Source organism: Haliotis rubra, unplaced genomic scaffold (genome assembly GCF_003918875.1).
Source record: "Haliotis rubra isolate DU_JTF1 unplaced genomic scaffold, ASM391887v1 Scf103, whole genome shotgun sequence".
Classification (NCBI taxonomy): Eukaryota; Metazoa; Mollusca; class Gastropoda; order Lepetellida; family Haliotidae; genus Haliotis; species Haliotis rubra.
The window spans coordinates 1,972,837-1,996,568 of record NW_025764926.1 but is presented as its reverse complement, the minus strand read 5'-3'; the positions used below and the strand labels follow the sequence as shown (position 1 = coordinate 1,996,568).

The 23,732-nt window shown below is 41.2% G+C and overlaps 2 protein-coding genes across 5 annotated transcripts in view; both read left to right on the top strand.

Annotated features, from left to right (window-relative positions):
• Positions 1–12,767, top strand: part of LOC124272674 (mitogen-activated protein kinase kinase kinase 7-like) — a gene marked incomplete at its 3' end in the record, with an annotated part of 17,246 nt that extends 4,479 nt beyond the window's left edge. Inside the window, exons 5-9 of the mRNA XM_046707859.1 lie at positions 1,177–1,271; positions 2,153–3,285; positions 3,713–3,931; positions 4,446–4,567; positions 12,283–12,767. Coding sequence (XP_046563815.1) covers positions 1,177–1,271; positions 2,153–3,285; positions 3,713–3,931; positions 4,446–4,567; positions 12,283–12,767 — 2,054 coding nt within the window. The remainder of the gene's footprint in view (positions 1–1,176; positions 1,272–2,152; positions 3,286–3,712; positions 3,932–4,445; positions 4,568–12,282) is intronic.
• LOC124272443 (glutenin, high molecular weight subunit PW212-like) lies at positions 12,616–23,732 on the top strand. Of its 4 annotated transcripts, none has more exons than XM_046707633.1 (9): positions 12,616–12,717; positions 12,772–12,834; positions 13,904–13,992; positions 16,251–16,297; positions 16,967–17,182; positions 17,303–17,430; positions 17,836–17,872; positions 18,909–19,133; positions 21,221–23,732. In XM_046707633.1, exons 2-9 carry the CDS (start codon positions 12,778–12,780, stop codon positions 21,508–21,510), a joined length of 1,089 nt encoding a protein of 362 aa, XP_046563589.1. In that variant the 5' UTR covers positions 12,616–12,717; positions 12,772–12,777; the 3' UTR covers positions 21,511–23,732. The 4 variants fall into 4 exon arrangements, with proteins under 4 accessions (XP_046563589.1, XP_046563581.1, XP_046563573.1 ...); XM_046707625.1 differs by having other exon boundaries at positions 17,213–17,430; XM_046707617.1 differs by having other exon boundaries at positions 16,967–17,430.

The following is a 23,732-nucleotide window of genomic DNA, read 5'->3' as shown; positions in this document are numbered from 1 at the left end:
CCACCATATAGCTGGAATATTCCTGAGTGTGGTGTAAAACTAAACTCACTCACTCATTCATGCTATATTACACTTTCTCAGTCAAGTACAGCCACCATATAGCTGGTATATTCCCTGAGTGTGGTGTAAAACTAAACTCACTCACTCATTCATGCTATATTACACTTTCTCAGTCAAGTACAGCCACCATATAGCTGGAATATTCCTGAGTGTGGTGTAAAACTAAACTCACTCACTCATTCATGCTATATTACACTTTCTCAGTCAAGTACAGCCACCATATAGCTGGAATATTCCTGAGTGTGGTGTAGAACTAAACTCACTCACTCATTCATGCTATATTACACTTTCTCAGTCAAGTACAGCCACCACATAGCTGGAATATTCCTGAGTGTGGTGTAAAACTAAACTCACTCACTCATTCATCCTATATTACACTTTCTCAGTCAAGTACAGCCACCATATAGCTGGAATATTTCCTGAGTGCGGTGTAGAACAACAAACAAACAGTAAGGTTGAAATTCTGGTGCTTTTGTTGGGTTGCGTCCCATTCGTGATTCGAACCCACACTTGCAGAGTCAGGAACCTAATCGCCAGCACACTGCAGTGGTTGAGTGGGTTAGATGCCTGACTTTGTGAATAGGTGCCTGACTCTCAGAGTGTGGGTTCAAATCCCGGATGGGACTCAACCCAAGAAAAGTACTAGAATCTGTACTTTTCTGAGAAAGTGGAATCCCAAATATAAAGTGTTAATTTGCAGGTAGTACTTCCATCCAAGAGCCTGGGATAAATAGCTGCACAATTCAGATTAACCACTCCTCATATCTCTCTTCTTATAATTACTAAAGTTTGCTTTCTTCAATATTTGACTCCAGAGAAGTTTTAGTAGGTCAAGAATATATTTTACATGATATGATTTGTTGTATTTTACATACCCCGGTAACAAATGTAGATTTATAGGTAAACTCGGTCACTTTTGATATGTAACATTCACAACAGATACCGTTGCGGAATATTTAATACGTCTCATTGAAACAGCAAAGATTAGAAGAGAATAATCATTAATGGAGAGAAATAGTTTTATCTCCCAGTCCATATGTTTAGATTTCAGATCAGTTTTGTCTTTGTATCTGTTTATACAATACATGAATCTAATATATTTTCTTATCCTTCCAGAAATGAAAGTGGAGATTGATTCTTTGTTTGAGAAGCTCGCACCTGCAGTGCCAGAGGCCTTAGGGAAACTGGAGAAGGAGATTGCAAAGCTATATGTGAGAGAAAGAAACTCATTAATGATATAAGTGATACATATCTTTTATCTACCCTCAAACATTGCATTGTAAGGGACCGTTCCTAGGGGGGTGATGAAGATTTTTTTGTTTTTTTTTTGATTTTTGATTTTTTTATTTATTGATTTTGATTTTGATTTTTGATTTTATTTATTTATTTATTTTATTTATTATTGTTGGTTTTTGTTTGTTTGTTGTTGTTGTTTTGTTTTGTGTTTTGTTTGTTGTTTTTTTTTTTTGGGGGTCTGGGGAGCTAGGGGGTCAGCATTTTTGTACACATGTACTAGGGGGTCAGCAATTTTGTACATAAAAATAAGTTTAAAATTATGCTTAGAAATTATGGGGAGGGGGGTCATTGATTTTGTACATGACAAGCAGGGGGGTATTGTATTTTGTACATACATTTTAAGGGGGGTGTCATTCACATTGTACATGCTTCTCCATAAAAATCATCATCACACCCCCAACCCACCCCAGCCATAAATTATAAACGGTCCCTAATAGGTTACAGAAGTCATTCATAATACTATCTGGCCTTTATAGAACCCAGCAGTGGTGGAAATAACTTTAAAATTGCTAGTGTACTCCGGTACAGTGGCACATGTAAAATCACTTGCCCGGATAAGTTTTCCACTATACCGTCCTTTTTCTTGTTGATTTTTTATACAAACAACATAATTAACATTGGAAAGTCAACTGGACACCGGTACAGCGTGATATACAAATTTGCTTGCCCGACAGAAAAAAACGTTGGACTCAGATGTCAGGCAATGGGTTATTTCCACCCCTGCCCAGTCGTTTTGCATAAGCTGTAAGGGAACATACCATCCTTTCAAAATCAAACTGTATTTCTTTCTATCCAGGATGCTGAAGATCTTGGAGGTGATACTGCAGCTACCGCTGATTCTGAGAGTATTTTTGATGCAGCAACCAAACTCACTAAGCCACTGACCGACCTCTCCACCACAAGTCCTAAGAGTGTTGAAATGGAGGACATAGGTGAAGAAGAGGATATCCCTCAAACCACAGGACCTCCTGTTCCTAAGGGACAGAGTCAGGCCATTGTAGGACTACAGGATGAAGAAGCTCCTGGGCCTAGTCGAGGTGCATCCACAACTGCTGCCTCATCCTCAACATCTAAAGCATCTACATCATCTAAAGCATCTACATCATCTACAGCATCTACAGCATCTACAGCATCTGCGGCATCTCCAGCAAAAGCTGGCTCTGCTGGATCTTCATCACAAGCCAAGCCTAACACGCAGAAAGGGTCAACTGCAGCTAAAGCAGCAGCAACAACAGCCACAACAACAACAACAACAACAGCTAAGGCAACATCATCTACAGCAACATCTAGGTCCTCAGCATCAGGAACTACCACTGCACCAGCAACAGCTACACCAGCACCTTTTGAGATGACTGAAGAACGGGAGAAAGCCCTTCGACGTGTACTTCGGGATCCGGTAGGGATGCTTCTCTTGCACAAGGATGCTCAGCTTTGTAAAAAGGTGTTTGGAGTTGACCTGGAGCTGCAGAAGAAGATTAAAGACCCCAAGGAGCTGTTGAAGCTTATGGAAAAGGATCCATTCCTCAGGATGGAACTGAAGAGGAAAGGAGCAGAACATGTAGGTTGGCTGTTCTTTCCCCACAGGATGAAGGATGAAATCAGGAGAAAGAGGCCAAACCGGACTCCAAAACCAGATGCAGTGGAAAGAATGAGGAGATTGAAAGAGGAACGACAGAAGAGAGAGAACAAGGATCCTAAGATGGACTTTGACCGTAGAGAAAAGAAGAGTCTAGCATCTGGGTTCCTTGGACTGTTTAAGAAGGAGAAGCACAAGAAGATGGCTAAGGATCCTATGTCCCGATACAGGGATCATGAAGAAGATGCATATAGAGACATGATGGCTATGCGGATGAGTATGGGAGCAGACAGTTTGACTCCTGATATGAGTTACAAACTCAAGAGAGCACTTCGAGATCCTCAGATGATCAGGTTGGCATAGTTTCTGTTATAATTAGCATTAGGGAGACCATGTGTATGAATTACTTGACAGACCTAGTGTGCAAAATAGCCACTGGCCCACTAGCCCGTGGCTAGTAAAAATCCAGTTGGGCCAGTAAATCCCCACAGTCACTGGCCCGACTGACTAGTGAATTATTCTGTAGGCCAGTAACTTTCAGGCATAGCTAGCCTGACTGGTTTGCAAAATTTGGAAAAATATTTCGCACACTGGACAGACCTACTTGTTACTTTTTTGTCTATTTTATCACATAAACATTTGGACCATGTTTGTCTTCTGCTTCCTTCATCAGAAACTCAATCTGCGGGAAAAAGGATGGTATAGTTTTCTCAACCGCAAAACTAACACACACCCCACCCCTTCAGTAAGTACAAACTGTGAGAAATGTGTGTGTTCCAGATATCTCCTTCGTGAAGAGACACCCCCCAGGATCAATCCGGTGGATCGAGAGGTGATGGACATAATCCGAGATCCTGAAAAGTTGCTTCTATACATGAAGCAGGAACCAGTGCTGCTGGAAATCCTTCAAGCCACAGACAAGGGGGCTTTGATGAAGCTTGTAGCTCGGTCAGGCGGACCTCAGTCTTATCGCATGCGCCACATGAGAGGACCAAGGAGGTAGGAATGACTGCTGGCACTTCGGAAATTGGAGTAAGGCTGATGGGGGCAGGGCATAGCCTTCTACGATTTCCCACATGGGTACATTGTGTGGAGGCCATTTCTTGTGTCCCTCGCCATGATGTTTCTTGAATATTGCTAAAAGCATTGTAAAACTCACTCACTGACTCACTCACTCACTCACTCACTCACTCACTCACTCACTCACTCACTCACTCACTCACTCACTCATTCACTCACTCACTGCTTACTTATGTTAGCTATACAGTTACGGTTATAATCATGCCATAAGCTCTGAAATATAAGAACATCAAACCCTCATTTTAGAAAATTGATACAAGTTGCATGCAACTGTGCTACTGCCTGTTTTAGCAGGGTTTACTAAGTGTGCCATGGTACTGGGTACTTTTCTAACTGTACTAAGGCAGTTTTAGGTTGTCCCATCCACTGAAATACAAGTAATCCTACTGTCAAGTGAAGCACTCTTGCAACCCAGCTGCTGCCTCTGTTTCAGCCGGATGCCGGGGATGTACCCAGGGCTGGAGCAGGACATGATGGATATGGACCTGGAGGACGAGATGAGGATGTACGGGTACTCAGGCAGATATGAACACAACAGGCAGACAATGCAACTCAGTAAGTCTGACTCAGTCCCTGTTCAGTTATAGGAAGTTTTTGTTTACTGTTTCAAGTCACTCCAAACAGCTTTCCCAACCGTGAAGATCCGGGGTAGAATAGGTATTCAGCAACCCATGTTTGCCACAAAACGGCGACTATGCTTGTTGTAAGAGGTGACTAACGGGATTGGGTGGTCAGGCTCGCTGACTTGGTTGACACATGTCATCAGTTCCCAATTGCGCAGATCGATGCTCATGCTGTTGATCACTGGATTGTCTGGTCCAGACTCGATTATTTACAGACTGCCACCATATAGCTGGAATATTGCTGAGTGCGGCGTAAAACTAAACTCACTCACTCTCTCACCCCGAACAGCTTTCCAGGTATAGGATGGTGTCTGTAAAGATCTTGTACAGTAGAAACATACTGTTATAGGCATCATGGTCATTGATCTACTCTTTCCGGACACAATGGCATGCCTCAAGCTAGCTAGCAAGTTTGACCACCAACATTGACCACCTAATCCAGACAATGCCAGTTAACAATGCATCAGACTAGGCAATACCGACTACCTAATCCTCTGGTCAACTCAGCAGGGGGTGCTCAAAACCATTTCTTACCTGGATCTTCACAGAGGTCCAGTTTAGTGGCAGCATGCATTAATTCCTTATCCTGACTCATGCTTATTGCTTGTCTTCTTCTTCTTGCGAACATAGTGGAACACGTGTATCTCCCAATTGAAGTTCCTTCAATTAAAAATCACTAATTAGTACTCACCACGAGTTACCTCCCTTCCACAAGCGCGGGAGCGAGGGCGAGCCACCCTGAACCCATGTGCCTCACTCTCTCCTTCTTCGCCCAGTGAGCTGGACGTGAGAGCGCCTGTGTCTCCCAACACACTATATCCTTTATTTATATTTAGTTTAGTACCTCTTATATTCAGTTATAGAGGTGTAACTAGTATCCTTATTCAACTTGCATTGATTATTAGTCGTGTTTCTGCTGTTTTATTCACGGTTAGCGTGTTTGTTCAGCAGTTTACGTTAATGAGAATCTGCACAGGTTGTAAACTACGTTATTCAGCTACCGATCCACATTTAAAATGCCCTAGTTGCATTACTCCATGTTCTATTGTTTCTCGTTGTAAATTATGTATTAATTTACCAATTTCTGCCTTTGATAAATATTTATGTTCCGTTTTGAGGCGGAAGGCAGATAAATCTATAAACAATCTTCAGTCATGGCTAATAGATCGGAAGCTATTATACCCTGTCAACTGTTGACTGGCGACCGCCACCCGGCTGGTGGCATGCGGAGTTTCCCTCGGGGGATAAGCGTGGGGCGCTTGATCCGCTATGTCAAGCGACCTGCATCTCAAGACATTCCGTCTTCACAGTCTAAGACTAGGAAAGCGTCCACATCATCTCAGCGTGCGCTTGAACCCCCAGGTCCACAGCCGTCAAAGGGAAATCTCTGAAAACTACAAATAATTTTGCCTCCGATATTCTACCTGTCTCAGAATTATGTTTATATGATGATGACATTCCGATTATCATTCAGATGTGCGTCATAAGAAGCGTCCAGTATCTGCTACCGTCACTACAAGCGCAGATCAACCGCAACCAGAGATGCCTACAGCTGGCCTGAGTTTATGATTGAGGGTCCGTCACTTTCACAGAGAGGCCACCCTCAACGCCAGCGCAGACTGTCCCAGACGACCTGGTTAACCAAATCATGAGACTGATGGAGGACCGTTACGGTTTACAGAGGCCCCAGAGCCACGGGCCCCAGAGCCCAACCCTTAATAAGTCATACAGGGCCCCAGAGCCCGCCTTGGCTTCGCGTAGGGCCCCAGAGCCCACAAACGCGCCTCCGCGAAGGGCAACCCAGCCCGTAGCGATCACTTCGCAAAGGAAGTCCCAGGCCGCCTCCGCGAAGGAGCTAGAGCCTATCCAGTTGCGAGGGACATCGCGGAGAAGGCGCGCTTCGCCGAGCCCACACCCTGTAGAACACAGAGGTCGTTCGCGAAGCAAACGCTCATATGTCGATTCGGACACTGACTCGATACATTCGCGAAGGTCGCGAAGGCTAAGTGGCTCCATATCTACCTCGCCCAGAAGATTTAGAAGAGCTTCGCGAAGTCCCCAGCGTTCGCCGAGGATGTCTCCTCCAAGGTCTCCTTACACTAGCCACTCGTCAGTCCGTTCACCACAGTCCTCTCATAGATCTTCCTACAGATCTAGGACTCCGACATGTGACCCTACATCAGAGGAAGAAGGTATCATTTTCTCAGATGCTGAGATCAGATACTGGATGGTGAATGAGTTACAACTTGCTTCCCCATCGAAGAGCGAGAATTCAACTCAGACTTACCTGATGAAGGATGATGATGTAGACAATATCACCTTACCTCCTATTGATCCGATTGCAGCGGTACCAGCTAATTTGGATACAGCCTGTTCCAAATCTTCAAAGTCAATCTACACATTTCCGGTCTTCAATGCCAAGAAATTTGCTGGACACAATATGGACCCTTTTCAAGGCCCAGGATATTGATGACAACTTTAAATTAATCAGCGATGCCAAGTCCAGAAGTTACAAAGTAGGCGATCATAAAATTAAGCTCAACTAGATACCATCGCCAGGAGGATGTTCTTTGGATTGAATAGATCTAGAGCGATTAATGAAACTCTCATCACCAAGTTCAAGAATTCTACAGAGGAGGAAGATAGAATGATCTACTCAGCTCTACTCATGCAGAAAAGAGACCACCAATTTCTTACAGAGCACCTATCAGCTTACTGAAACTACTACCATGGCTGCGTCGGCAAGGCTTACTAGCCTCCTGCTCTTGGGATAAGCAATTTACAGAATCTCTATACACAGCTCCATGGTCATAAGCCCTTACTGTTTGGTGGCAACATAGACAAGGTCTCCAAAGAAGTATCTAAAGACTCAAGAGAGGTTCTTATGATCAGATCCATGGATACCTTAGCGAGCGTCATTAAACAGTCAACACAGAGATACTCGGGCAAGTCTAAGTTTTGGGGCTACAGAAAGCGCGGGACAAGAAATTAGCTGCAGCTAAAGATCCCAAGGATTCTTTTAAATTAAGCCCATACAACAAATTTAGGGGAGGATCAGCTAGAGGCAGATCATCCAGAGGTGCCGATGGATTTAGGCGATGAAATTCAGGTTGGACGACTGGAGTCTTCCACCCCAGCCGTTCCAGTACAACCGTCTCAAGTGGGTGGGCGCCTTCAGCTACACTGGGAAAACTGGGGAATACTACAAGATCCATATGTATCCAACATCCTACAACACACGGATATCTAATACAACTCAAGGCCAAGCCTCCGTTAACAGTCAACCCCCAGGGTTCAGCGTTCAACCGGCACAACTACCTATGTTAAGAGAAACAGTACTTACTCTACTAAACAAACAGGCCTTAGAAGTTCTGGATCAGCGAAACATCGTACCAGGTTTCTACTCCCCAGTTTTCCTAGTGCGAAGAAAAATTCCAAGGAGAAGTTTAGGTCTCATATACAACATGAGCATCTTCAACAGAGAATATCTATGCAAACCTCCAGCGTTTAGCATGATACACTTACATAACCGGCATTTAATTAGTCCCAAAGATTACATGGCCAGCATAGATTTGCAAGGCATATCTACACATTCGATTCATCCCAACTCAAGGAAATATCTAAGATTTATCCTAGGCGGGAAACATTACCAATGGAAGGTTCTTCCCTTGAGAATCACATCGGCCCTTGGGTATTCACAAGAGTGACCAAGCCTATTGTCTCATACCTACATCGTCAAGGTCTTAGCATGGCGCTTTTACCTAGGCGGCGGTATACAAGTGGATCCAGATCCACAGCGTCTCGAACTACAGCTGAACTTTATAATCAAGCTACTAACACAATTAGGATGGTTAGTAAATCTACTCAAGTCGGACCTAGAACCAGCATAAAGATCTGCAATTTCTAGGTATCACGATTTCTAACAGCTCAGAATCGTATTGTAGTCCCGGAGGACAGATGGATCAAGATCAACAACTTATTCCTCAAGCCCTACTCTCTCCGTTACCACTCGACAGTGGCAGAGCCTATTGGGACTACTCACATCAGCTCAAGACTTGACAGTCAGAGGCAGGCTTCAATTCGTCCGTTACAAGTCCTCATCAATGCTCATCTCGAGGACCCTCTACCATTCAGTCTACCAGATTATGTCAAACCACATCTACTCTGGTGGACCAAGAGATTGAATGTTTGCGCGAAGCGTCTCCTTAGTAGAGCGAGGAATCGAACACACATCTCTCGTGAGGCAGCGTCACTACAAGGTTGGGGAGCCCACCTTGCTGGCAGGACAGCGTCAGGCCTATGGAGCAATCAAGAGAGCAAATGTCACATAAATCTGCTAGAGATGCAAGCAGTCATAAGCGCCATAAGTCACTGGAGCAACATACTACAGAGCGGCTCAGTTGATGGTTCACACAGACAATTCAACAGTGGCGTTTTATGTGAACAAACAAGGTTCAACAAGGTCACAGAACCTACTGACTTCGATGTTTCAGACTGTTGATTTAATCGACAATCTAAACATACCGTCAGAGCTTGCCACATTCAGGAGCAAAGAATGTATTAGCAGGCGGCTCTCTCTCGGCCACACCAACCGTCGCCCGACAGAATGGATGCTCCACACAGAGATATTCAATCAAATAATCATGGAAATAGGATCTCCACTGATAGACCTATTAAGCCACTTTCGATTCAACAAGCAACTGACAACATTAGTTATGCCCCAGTGCCAGACCCACTAGCATGGGCAGCGGGCGCTCTAAGCATATCGTGGGAGAGACTCAGCGGCGTGCGGCTTTCCGCCTCAGCGTTGATCCCACAAGTCTTACAGAAAATCAGTCAAGCGCCAGAGCCTCCATCTGATTTTGGTTAAGCCCTACTGGCCAGCAAGAACTTGGTTTCCAGATCTCATTCAAGTAATGGGAAAACCAATTCTTCAGCTCCCTAGCAGCCAATCTATTGATACATCCGCACACCAAACAAGTGCGAAACACCAGAAGCATTCCAACTTCGCATATGGATTGTATCAAGGCATGTCTGAATAAGAGGTTATTCTGCCAGGCGGCTAAAGCGGTCAGCTTGCACTCATAACTCAACTCGTAACATGCGATGACAAATGGCACAGTTTTGTCAATTCGGCTGCTAAGAAAGGATTTACAGCCAGATATGCTACACATCCTCAAGTGGCAGATTTCTTATGTTATCTCGGCAAACTAAGAATCTAAAGGCTCAACCTTGTCCACTTATCTTGCAGCCATAAGTTCTGTCATAACTATGCGAGCGAGCGTCAAGTTAACAAAAACACCAGAGTTACTTTCGCTTTGTTCTGGCGTTCGATTGGAGGATCAGAAGCGGAAGTTTCAAGCTCCAGCCTGGGATCTAAATATAGTGCTCCAACACCTCACTAGTGAGGGCTTATGAACCATTGCTATCTACATCGTTTGAATCACTGACCCACAAAACCTTATTCCTGTTAGCACTAGCTACGGCGGCCGCCAGGATGTCAGAGATTCACGCTTTGGATTCTGAGAGAATGCGGCTTTGATGATATTCATAACATGGCTCATCTGGGACTTAAGCTGGGATTTTATAGCGAAAAACCAACTGCCAGGTCAACCAGACAGATTATTCCCGTCCCAGCTCTCTCATCCATGCTTGGACCGCATGATCACGATGGATCTATCACTATGCCCAGTGAGGGCACTGAAAATATATCTCCAACGATCCAAACAGAGCAGAGGGAAATTCAAGAGATTATTTATCCCTATATCTACAGCTCATGAGCGGAAGTCTCACGTACTCGATCTCTATCTGGATCAGAACTGTCATACTACGTGCCTACAAGGCTGCAGGACTCGACCCTCCAAGAGCTTCTAATCCTCCGAAATTAGAGCGCTAGCCTCAACTCTCGCTCTACATGGGAATTGCTCGTTGAATACCATAATGGAGGGATGTTTCTGGAGATCCGATATGGTGTTTGCCAACCACTATCTGAGAGATATCACCACCGAGGACGTCTCAGGTATCCACCATTTCGGTCCCATGGTCCTCGCTCAACAGTTGACAGTTCCACGGAGAAGATAAGTCTATCTTACAGATTTTATACTTATCTGATAACAGTACTAATAGCTACATGCTATCTATATATTTTGCTTAAGTTTAATTTATTATCTTAAGCTCAGTACTATGGTTTTATATCATACTATATATAAGCTTACAACTCCTAGGAGTTTTGCTACTATATATATATGTTCAGCTTAAGTTTCATCAATCCTTAAAGCTCAGTCATATGGTCATATGCATAAATGTATTAGCTAACAAACTCTAAGGAGTTGGTTACTATTATACAGCAAAGTTATAATTATATCTTAAGCACAGTACTATACTATTATAGCTTAAATATATGCATATCTTAAGCTTAATACTTTGGTTAATTTATAAAAGTATCCACTATAAACTCACAGAAGTTTATATTATCACATTAATAGCTTCAGCTTACATTAATGTTGTATATACTTTATCATATTCAATAAATTGTAATAACCTTTATATGGCAGCTGATAAGTTAAACAGCAGGAATTCATCAGTTCAGTGCCTTTATGAAGTTCCCATAGGGTTATTACAATCATCACAGTTCAAATCACTAATTATTAAAATCCAAAGTATATATATTCCCACCTCCTTTTCCGTCAGTTCTACAAGCAATAAGCATGAGTCAGGATAAGGAAAAATATGAAATTTTAGAGTAAAATTAATATTTTATACTTATCCTGACTCATGAATAAACCCTCCGTCCTCCCCACTTAACACTTTGGATTTCTTGAGGAAAATAAAAGTGTCGGACTCGAAACAAAAGGAGAGTGAGGCACATGGGTTCAGGTGGCCCTCGTTCAGCTTGTGGAAGGGAGGTAACTTCGTGGTGAGTACTAATTAGTGATTTTTTAATTGAAGGGAACTTCAATTGGGAGATACAAGTGTTCCACTATGTTAGCAAGAAGAAGAAGACAAGCAATAAGCATGAGTCAGGATAAGTATAAAATATTAATTTTACTCTAAAAATTTCATTTTGGTACTTCCGTGGTGGTAATTCTTTATCTCGAATGATATTGAATAACGTATGATTTATCGAAATTACCAATGTTTTGCGAATGAAAATTAACATAAGGGAGATAACTCTAAATCTGTTTTTCTTGTCAGCAAAATCTTGCGATGGCTACAAAAAGATTTGTACCAGTGCTTCAAACAATTCAAAATTAACATTAAGGTGTTTGGTAAGACAAATACGTTGTTCACTGGTCCCTCAGGGCCCATGGGTTGATGTACCCTAGCTCTATGTTTGTTTATGTTCCCCTCACCCTTCGGTCTCAGGGAACATAAACAAACATCGAGGGTACATCAACCCAATTCCAGTGACCAGTGAACAACTTATAGTATTACCCTCAAGACAACTACAACTTATAGTAGTATGAGCTGTTAATTCAGTTATTGTTGTCCCTGACCTTTATAAGGTTACACTTATACTGTGAAATCTCAGCACATCAGCATACATGATGTACATGCTCATACTCCCTCTCTCTTACATTTTAATTAATATTTTCTCAAAGTATCAGATGACTCCCATCTTCATGCATAATTTTCTTCTTTCTGCAGTGGACATGTTGAGGAAACCAGGGCTCCCGGGTTCTATCTATGACTCTTCCTCATCATCAAGACCCAGCACTGTGTCCAGACCCCCGAACAACTCATCAGCTTCAGCCTCTGCAGCCAGCAACACCGCTGCCACCAACACTGTGTCCAAACCCCCAAGCAACTCACAAGCTTCAGTCTCCATAGCCACTAGTTCCAACACTTCTACCAGCAGCACCGCTGCCACCAACACTGGCCCAAACAAAGACACCACTACCGCCACTTCTAACACCACGGCCGCCACCAAAGATCCCGGACCTGGATCTAAAGATCCAAGTGCCACCAAAGCAGGAACAATAACTTTGAAATCCTCAGCAACAGAGAGCAACGCTGGTTCTAAGTCTGCAGCCACCAACATCTCCCAGACTGCAGGGTCAGCAGTGGGTGCTGCTGCTGTAGGTGTTAATGCAGGTGTTGCTGCTGTAGGTGTTAATGCAGGTGTTGCTGGTGTAGGTGTTAATGCAGGTGTTGCTGGTGACAAAAAGCCGAAGCCCGAAGCCCCAGGAACCTGAGAGGGTAAGTCACTGATGGAGATAATGGTTTAATTTCCCAATATCAGTTATGTTGGTTGGCTGGTTTGTTGTTTAACGCCGCACTAAGCAATATTCCAGCTATGTGCAGGCGGTCTGTAACTTATTGAGTCTGGTGCAGACAATCCAGTGATCAACATCACGAGCATCAATCTACGCAATTTGGATACTATGACATGAATCAGCCAAGTCAGCGAACCTGACCACTCGATCCTGTCAGTCACCTCCTACGACAAGCATGGATTGCTAAAGACCAATTCTAACCCCGATTTTCATGGGTACTATCAGTTATGGAGATAAAAAACAAACATTGCATAACACAAATTCAAAATAACCATTCATTCCATAGTCTGTTTGATTGGCCTTCTAGAAGTTGATGAGTGATAAGAGAGGTAGGATCCTTCATAGATGACATCTTCTGTATCATATTAGGATGTGACGATTCCTTACAGACTCTTAGACTGTTGTCAAGCAAGAGTGATGTACTACGGCATAGAAAAGACTTAATTACACCTAACAGGAATTAATAAAAACATCATGATAATGTGCATGAAAGTGATTATCAATAACAACAATGAAGTGAGTGAGTGAGTTTCATTTTACGCCACTTTTAGCAATATTCCAGCAATATCATGGCTGGAGAAATCAGAAATAGCCTTCACACATTGTACCCTTGTGAGGAATCGAACCAGGGTCATCGACGTGATGAGCTAATGCCTTAACTACTAGGCTACCTCACCACCCCAACAACAATGGCTATTGGTAATTAATGCAGTATCTTGAGGAATCCAACTGTACTTGAGGTGGGACAAAATATACCCAGCTGATAAGAGTGATTAACTGGAGAGCTCTTGAGTTTTATCAGTTCATCATTGCCAGATTGTTTGATATATCTTTGGCCTGTTGACTGAGGGCTTGTGTCCGCAGATTGGAACTGCTTCTGCCAAAGAATTTGCTGGAAGGTTTTTTTGAGCACAAGCAGTTCAAATCAACTGACACAAGATATGGTACATCTTCGATTACTTCATGTTGTTTTATCTCTCTTTTTCATACAGCGTGAGATCCAGGGTTTACCAGATGACCATCTTGTGAAACGGCAGGAGAATATCAAGATGCCTGTGCAGAGGCACACAGACACTGAACCGTATGTATGCACAGACACACAGACACTGAACTTAACACAGACACACAGACACTTAACACAGACACTTAACTAAACACAGACACACAGACACTTAACTAAACACAGACACTTAACTTAACACAGACACTTAACTAAACACAGACACACAGACACTGAACTACACACAGACACTTAACTTAACACAGATACTTAACTAAACACAGACACTTAACTTAACACAGACACACAAACACTAAACTTCACACAGACACTGAACCGTATGTATGCACAGACACACAGACACTTAACTAGAAACAGACACAGACACTTAACTTCACACAGACACTGAACCATATGTATGCTCAGACACACAGACACTTAACTAAACACAGACACTTAACTAAAAACAGACATTTAACTAAAAACAGACACACAGACACTGAACTAAACACAGACACTTAACACAGATACTTATCTAAACACAGACACTTAACTTAACACAGACACTGAACTAAACACAGACACTTAGCTAAAAACAGACACTTAACTTAACACAGACACACAGACATTAAACAAAAAACAGACACTGAACTAAACACAGACATGCAGACACTAACTAAAAACAGACACTTAACTTAACACAGACACTTAACTAAACACAGACACTTAACTAAAAACAGACACTTAACTTCACACAGACACTGAACCATATGTACACACAGACACTTAACTTAACACAGACGCTTGACTAAAAACAGACACTTAACTTAACACAGACACTGAACTAAACACAGACACTGAACTAAACACAGACACTTAACTTAACAAAGATACTTAACTAAACACAGACACTTAACTTAAAACAGACACTTAACTAAACACAGACACTTAACTTAACACAGACACTTAACTAAACACAGACACTGAACCGTATGTATGCACAGACACACAGACACTTAACTAAAAACAGACACACAGACACTTAACTAAAAACATACACTTAACTTAACACAGACACACAGACACTGAACTAAACACAGACACTGAACTAAACACATACACTTAACTAAAAACAGACACTAAACTTAACACAGACACTTAACTAAACACAGACACTTAACTAAACACAGACACTTAACTAAACACAGACACTAAACTAAAAACAGACACATTGACACTGAACTAAACACAGACACTGAACTAAACACAGACACACAGACACTTAACTAAAAACAGACACTTAACTTAACACACACTGAACTAAACACTGACACACTGACACTTTAATTAACACGGACACTTAACATAACACAGACACTGAACCCTATGTATAAACAGAAGATCACGAATAATTAGCAAGTTATTTTGAAACATTTTGGGTTGATAGTCATTAAAGGAAACACAAAGTCAGGTCACAGGAGGCCTCAAATTGCCCTCATCTCACTCTTATATTTGTGGATCCAGACATCTAGAAACTGTTACCTTGCAAATCATCTTTAACCAGGTGGGCAGTAAATTAGCAACTGGAAATATAAACTCACAGCAGGACTCTCCACACAAAGGTAACAAGCACTGTAATAGAGTTTCGACTGTAAACAACTAAGGGAGGTCACTCTGTTTTATGATCTGCCACTAACAATCAGTGAAATATACTTACACTAAACATACTCTGATGGCATACTATGCAATACTGCAAGCCAGCCTTCATGCAATCATATTTGTGGAAACTGACTAATTGAGAAGTTCCCTTCCCTTCCATCAATAGGGGTTGAATGGCTAATGGCTGCATTTTGCTTTGACAAGTTGAGTCCGTTGGGCATGCCGGAAACCAATGATCATAATTCAAATCCTGCTTCCCCCTGATTTTGTTTCTAGGTTTGATAGCGTCAAACCATGCTTCCCTTTCTCTGTGGGGCTGTGGGGTAGCCCAATGGTTAAGGTGTTGGCTCGTCACGCTGAAGACCCGGGTTCGATTCCCCACATGGGTACAATGCGTGAAGCCCATTTCTGGTGACCCCAGCCGTGATATTGCTGGAATATTGCTAAAAGCGGCGTAAACCTATACTCACTCACTCCTTGCTCTGGAGTTGTAAACGTCTAAGAACTGCATCATTTCGGCCTCTGTCAAGTTGACATGCAATGTACCCGAAAACTTCCAAATGGAGTTCAATGCAAATGCTAATATTGTTCTATTCAGTCTTCTTGAAATGAGCTAATGTTAAGTTACATAGATTGTGAAATAATGTGCTTTTCAGTGTTATTTCTGTATGTGATTGCAGATTACAGACAGCGTTTGGTTTTGCGAAAGGCTTCCTCAATCAACCAGGTAAATCTACTTTTTCCTTCCAGCTAATGTAAGGTATTCATCACTGTATGATCCATCCTCGATAATCTCCAGGGTATACGTTACGATCACTCTCCACTATACCCTGGATGCACCCACGGCTTGGGGTGTTGATTTTATTACCTCCCTTGGATAAAAAGCCAGCCAAGGGAGGTAATAAAATCATCGTCCCAAGCCGTGGATACTTCCAGGGTATAGTGGAGAGTGATCGTAATGTATACCGTGGAGATAATCGAGGATGTGTATGAGCTCGCTCTGTCATACTGATTTGAAAAGCCTTAATAACATTGGTTATTCATGCAGCACATTACTTATTTCAAGCTTGGTGAGGGTGGTAGGGTAGCTTACTGGTTAAAGCCTTCGCTCGTCCACACATGGGTACAATGTGTGAAGCCCTTTTCTGGTGTCCCCCACCTTGATATTGCTGCAGTATTGCTACAAATAGTTAAGACTAAACTCACTCACTCACTCACTCACTCAAGCTTGGTAAAAACTACATGTTGGACGAACTGAGGATTATTTTGAAACTTTAAATGAACAGACATTGCTGAAAGCTTAAATGTTGTAAGTCAGGGGTAGACTGTAGTAACGACATTTCCATATTTTCCGTTTTTCATCGAAAGATTCTAAAACACTTACCTAAACACCCAGGTGCATCAAGTGAAAGCAATAGTCAGGCTGCAAGTTCAAGCAAAAGTACTGCCACAACAACCTCAGGTCAAGGTCAAACACCTACAACACAAAGTCAAGCATCGGGGGCGACACAGAATTCTTCTGCAGGTCAAGGTCAAAGTTCAAGCCAAGGTCAGAGTAGTGCAGGTCAAGGTCAGCAAGCAGGCTCAGCTCCAACGTCTGGAGCACAACCAGGTAAAGGTACAACATCTGGAGCACAAGCAGGTAGAGGTACAACGTCTGGAGCACAACCTGGTGGAGGTACAACATCTGGTGCACAACCTGGTAGAGGTACAACGTCAGGTGCACAACCTGGTAGAGGTACAACATCTGGAGCACAACCTGGTAGAGGTACAACATCAGGTGCACAACCTGGTAGAGGTACAACATCTGGAGCACGACCTGGTAGAAGTACAACATCTGAAACACAATACCAGTTTCAGGTACTGAAAAGACACATTTCCTCTCTTCATACATATTCTGTATTCAAATATACCAAGTAAAGTTTTCGATGACCTGAAATCAAGCATTTGTTATTTGCATGTGATATCATTTCTCATATTTCTGTTTATGCTAAACAAAACAAGTTAGGAATCGTGATTTATTTCATGTTATTTGTGTGTTTTTATGAAGACTTAGCGTAAAATATCCAGCAATATATTCCATCCACATGCCTTACCATTTTTTCTGTATTTGTTAGAAAATATATGCAAATGATATTGATTCATAATTATCTGTTGAATATGGAAACTTATGTTCAACTTTTATGAGGATGGACAAAATTATCAACCATCAGACATTTTGATAATATTGTTCCAGAAGTTACGTGTAACAATATCTATTTTCAGTTTCGCAGTGATCCAAACTCAATCCATGTAGAACTCAGTAAGTATATATCATGTAACCATGGTAACACAAGACACCACTGTTATTTTCTTTCAAGTCTCCACCTGTGAAGATCCAGTAAGAATGGTCTTCAGCAACCCATGCTTGTCGTAAAAGGCGACTAATGAGATCGGTTGTCGAGGCTCACTGACTTTGTTGACACATGTCATCGATTCCCAATTGTTTAGATTGATGTTGTTGATCACTGGATTGTCTGGTCCAGACTTGATTATTTACAGACTGCCGACATATAGTTTGAATAGCTGAGTGCAGCATTAAACAACAAACCAAACCAAAATGAAGTGTCAACTACATTTCCATTGTTTATTGGGCGGTGGGGGAGCCTGCTGGTGTTCACCTGTCAGGTAAAAGCCATTATACAATGTGTGAAGCCAATTCTGTTGTCACTCATCGTGATGTTGCTGGAATATTGCTGAAAGCGGTGTAAAACTCATTTCACTGCAAATGTGTATCAATACTCTGGTCACGTGATATATCTACTATCTGTGTCCAATTATGGTGTTTGAATATCAGTCCAATATTGTAGGTGTATAACTTTTGCTGGAAAATGACATTTTGCTGCAGGAATATGGTATTTGTGAAAACATTTAGGTTGTTTGAAAATAATCTTGAAAAAGTGTTGGTAAAATGGATTTTTTATAGTTTTAAACTTATCAACATCCTCCATAGATTTTAAGAGGTATAAAAAATGAATTAGTTCCTCTTAACATATCCAGCAAAAATCATGTACAATTAACCCTCCCCTGAACACTCCTAAACGCTATCTTGAATAGTCTTGATCCTTCCACTTTGGTATTTAGAAAAAGACAATATAATTATTCTTTATCCATTTTGGTTTACTATGAGAAAACCGTTCATGCTTTTTGTGTAAATTTACCCCTTGAATAAAGTCTTTTAATGGCATTTAGAAGTGATATTTTCAAACGTGATGTTCCTCAAAATTCAAAAGTTGACGTCCATAAATTCTAGCCTTTGAATATTCTTTTATAAGTACAAATGTGATTGTAACCCGTAGATCCTGATGGCTCCATGTCCGGGAACTTCAACCCGCTGACTCTGCCTCCTGGGGTTCAGTTTGGGCAGAACAACGTGATGGTACTGAACTATGATGACGACGATAATTTGATTAGTGGTAGCGGCAGCAGCAGCAGCAGCATGGGTGGTGCTGGGGGTACCCGCAAGACGTCCGCTGATTCCAGGTCGAAGTTCAAGAAAATGTCAAAGAAACACAGAACTGTTGGTACGTTAGAGTTTTTTTGTCATGTATTTATATACATTGATGATTTTGTTATTTTTTCGTTGAAGCCCATTTCTGATATTCCCCTCCATGATATTGCTGGAATATTGCTAAAAGTGGCGTAAAACCATACTCACTCACTCCAGAGACATACTAGTGTCAATGATTGTTACACATGACTGAAATGACCCACTCACAGCCCAGCCCGTAGTCCATGACCATGGGTTCAAGTCCTGGTTCATCCTGACCGCCTCCGTGGTGTAGTGGTTAGAGCGTCCGCCCGGAGAGCGGAAAGTCGCGGGTTCGATCCCCGACCACATCATACCAAAAAAGACGTACACGTTGGTCCCTGTCTGGCGCTCGGCATTAATGGGTACAACAAGGACTGGTCGGCTCGGAGTCAGTATAAGGTGTCTGAGTGGGATATTCATGCTTCACTGCGGCATGGTATCTCAGTAGGCTAGCACTATAAAACCAGCTTCAGTTTGGGCTAGTACACGCAGCCGCACATGCACATACACACGCATGCACGTCGTCATATGAGCGAAATATTCTCAAGCACGACGTTAAACCCAATTTCACCTCACCTCACCTGGTTCATCCTGAATTTGCTTTGCTGATTGTCTCTTCTCTCTCCCCTTAATCTTACCCACCAACCCACTCACTCACTCACGTTCGATGTAAATTCGAGCTAAAAGGGACTGCAACCAAATGTTTGACTGCAGTTTGTTTTCAAAATATTGAACGTTTTGAATCAGGTGAGCTACAGAGCCTACTTTTGTGTCTCATTTTATTTGTTTTCCGTTTTTAGTTTCATTTCTCTATGTATAAAAATAAATCAGTAAAATTGAGTTAAGAATCCATCATGGAATCTAATTCATGGCTATGAGTGAGTGAGTATGGTTTTATGTTGCTTTTAGCAATATTCAAGCAATATGCTGGCAGGCAACACCATTAATGTACCTATGTTGGGAATCGAACTCAGGTCTCAGCAAGACGAGCGAAGGCTTTAACCACTAGGCTACCCCACCACCCCTCATGGCCATGAACATGAATTAGATATCATCCTGACAAATCATGAAGTCCGACAATTAGTACATTTGGACGATGAATATAATTACTCTTCACCCGCATGATCTGTAGATGTTCAGTTTGGTTCCTACATTAATGAGCTTTATTATTTTTATTTAAACCAAAATTGAAGTATGTTACTCAAGAGAAAAATTTATCTTTTAGGTCCAGACGATCGAACATGAATCTCCATGGAAAAGCTAAACTAGTACGTTTAAGTATTGCTTACTAGCTTATTACTTAGTAATGACGGTTTATCGTTAAGGTGTTACCGGTATGTTTTAACAGGTGTGACCCATGTAGATCCGGGTTAGAATTGGTCTTCAGTAACCCATGCTTGTCGTAGGAGGCAACTAATGGGAGCAGGTGGTCAGACTTGCTGACTGTTTTGTTTGACACATGTCATCGTATCCAAGTTGTGCAGATCGATGCTCATGCTCTTGATCACTGGATTGTCTGGTCCATACTCAATTATTTACAGACCGCCACCATATAGCTCGAATATTGCTGAGTGCGGCATAAAACTAAACTCATTCACTCATTTAACAGGGGCTTTCATTATTAATTCATGAGGTTGACATAAGCTTTCATCCTGTGTTGCAAACGGGATTTATTCTAACCACTGTCTTATTTTTCTTTTAAAATATGGAAAAGTGAAAGTTTACCATTCATATTAGGAATCTGAAATCAACATAATGATATTTACTTATATTCACATGCAATTAATTTATCTGTGATATTGTCAATAAGGAAAAGGGTCAGTTGGAGTTATATGCACCTAAGGACATACTGCACTGGTCTGCATCATGTACAATTAAATGCATTAAACAATTGACATGATTCAGCAAATCATTGAAATAAAAATGAATTCTGCCTGCGAGACCTCCATACATACATGCATCTGTGCCAATATAAAATCTTTATGTTTTTCATTTGATGATCAAATATTAGAATGTATCTTAGATATGATTCATGTGTAAATTGTAATATAATATTTTCATAATTCTTTTTTTTTTCAGTAAACAGAGGGGAAGAGATAGATTTTAACCATGTTGACCTGGTAGCCGGTGACATTGGCCCAAAGTGGATGGATTTGGCTGTAGAAGTCAAAATGAATGATGAACAACTTCGAGATTTAAAACTGGAATACAATATGAACAGTGCGAAAGACGACTATGAATACTGTATGCGAGTCATCAACGATTTGCTGCAAAGAAATCCTCGGTTTAGTTTGAGAGATTTGACTTTGTCACTGAAGGAAATAGGCTGTCAGAAAACTGCTATCAAGTTGATAGAATTTATTCCTTAATGATATGAGGATTTTTGTCAAGATTGTAAAATATTAATGAAAAGGAGCTGAAATATATTGATGTGATTTGAAATTAGCTTATAAGATGGACAATGAGCAAGAATACTGTATTTGTATCATCGAAGAGATTTGATTTTGTCACTGAAGGGAACAGATTGTCAGGATACTGCTATCAAGTTGATTGAATTTGTTTTTGGAGAATATGAGGTATTTTGTCAAAGGTTGTCAAACACTTATTGATGTGACAAAAACTGTATATTTACTCTTTTGTAATGATTATGTTATGTCCATTTAAATCTACCTACAGGAATTTAATTTAAGTGTTTGAGAATTTTCTAAAAATCAATATTTAATTAAAATATATCTGCTTGAGAGAAAAAAGTGTGAAGACCAACAGACTAATTTATATAAAATATTAGTTATTTAACCTTTTCTTTCTGGATGGAAGACACAAAGCTGTCATTTTTAGATATTGCAAATAAGCACAAATTGTTGTTGTCTGTCTGTTCAGTATGTTTGTTCATGCTTGTTAAGTTTGCTGAACATGATCATGAATAGTGTGTTTTGTGTAAGGTATGATCATTAATACCTTGAGATTGAGTTTTCACAGAAGAATGTATTCCTAACTGTTACGTATCTAGTTCAGATTTCATTATTCCTTTGTCTTCATGTGTGTGTCTTTAACACATTCTTATTACTACAAGTTATATTACTCTCATCTCCTCCATTTCACTGTTGGTTTGTTGGGTTTAGAGTTTTAGGGCCACGTGTCCATTTCACTGTCAGCTGAGTAGGAGTTATCTGCTCATAGCAATATCAAGTTTTATTACAGATGGACATGAAGGATTTACACATGTAGTGATGGTGTTGGAAACTAATGATTGTTGTCTGGATGTACAATGCATGAAGCCCATTTCTGGTGTCCCCTGCTGTGATATTTCTGAAATGTTGGTAAAAGCCGCGTAAACTAATCTCACTCACTCACTTTCTTGATGTATGTCGCCCATGTCAATCTCCCAACGGACGCCAGCTTTCTTTGTCGTCTATATGTATCTGTAAATTCCCTTACATGATTATTGATGACGTGATGTTCTGTACTAGCTTTCAGGACAGAGTTGAATAATGAGAAACAGAATGATTGTCAAACAAATAGCAAGACTGGTTGTCATGAAAAGTTGATTCTGTTTGCATTTTGTTCTGAGTGATTGATAAGCTGACAGAAGGAAAGCCAGAAAATGAAAACCTCACGGCTACACACACACCACATTCGTGCAGTCATTTTCCGGCTACAAATTGCTGTAGATGGAACCTTTCCTGAAACTAGATAAGAGCCATTTCTCCATCTTCCACCATCAACTGCCAACAGAGAAGCGTAAGAGGCGACTGGCATGTTCGGGTAGTCAGGCTGGCTGATTCGGTTGACACATGTCATCGTATCCCAATTGCGTAGATCGTTGCTCATGTTGTTGATCACTGGATTGCCTGGTCCAGACTCGATTATTTATAGACCACCGCTGAAATACTGCGGTGTTACATAACAACCAACCAATAAAAGTGTTGTTCTTATAATTCTGTACGCCTGACGACTCCTGCGAATATTTTAATATGTGCAAAGAAAAATATGTTCTATTTTTAGCCAAGGGTCATGTTAGTTGATTTGTTTCATAGTGTATATTTATGATGATTTAGACATGTTTAAAGTCTTCTCAGATATCCCAAGCCCCAGAAGGATGAATTTTGTGCTGTGTGTGAATCATTTTAACAATATGTGGCGGCAAATGGGTTCAAAGAGCTATGGTTGAGAATCAACATGAAAGTTGAAGATTTACGGGAGTGATAGATTGTTTGTCTGAGTCATCATCCATTGGCATTCAACAGTTGCACCTGTAAACAATGTTTAAGAGATCAAACCTTTTTCAGATTTATTGTCACAATACCTATAAATATATAGAGAATACTACACGAGGTCTCATTACATACGAATTTTACGAAACGAGTGTCCTTCCTATGGTATCTGACCCAGCGAAAGCGAGAAACCATAGGAAGGTCACTCGTTTCGTATAATTCGTATGTAATGAGACCTCGTGTGGTATTTTATTTGTTACTCACGTGTTACATGCATTGAATTAGGTTGCGGAAGAATTTTGTTCTAAAGTACACTTTTGCATGACGTCACACTGTATTGACGTCACTACGCCATTCTCGTCTGTCCCCTTGGTAAC

Coding starts and splice junctions, on each gene's coding strand:
- LOC124272443 (XM_046707617.1), top strand. CDS start 12,778: ATGCAGGTGTTGCTGGTGACAAAAAGCCGAAGCCCGAAGCCCCAGGAA. Junction 13,993..16,250: donor AGGCACACAGACACTGAACC/GTATGTATGCAC, acceptor ATGTGATTGCAG/ATTACAGACAGCGTTTGGTT. Junction 17,873..18,908: donor CTCAATCCATGTAGAACTCA/GTAAGTATATAT, acceptor TGTAACCCGTAG/ATCCTGATGGCTCCATGTCC.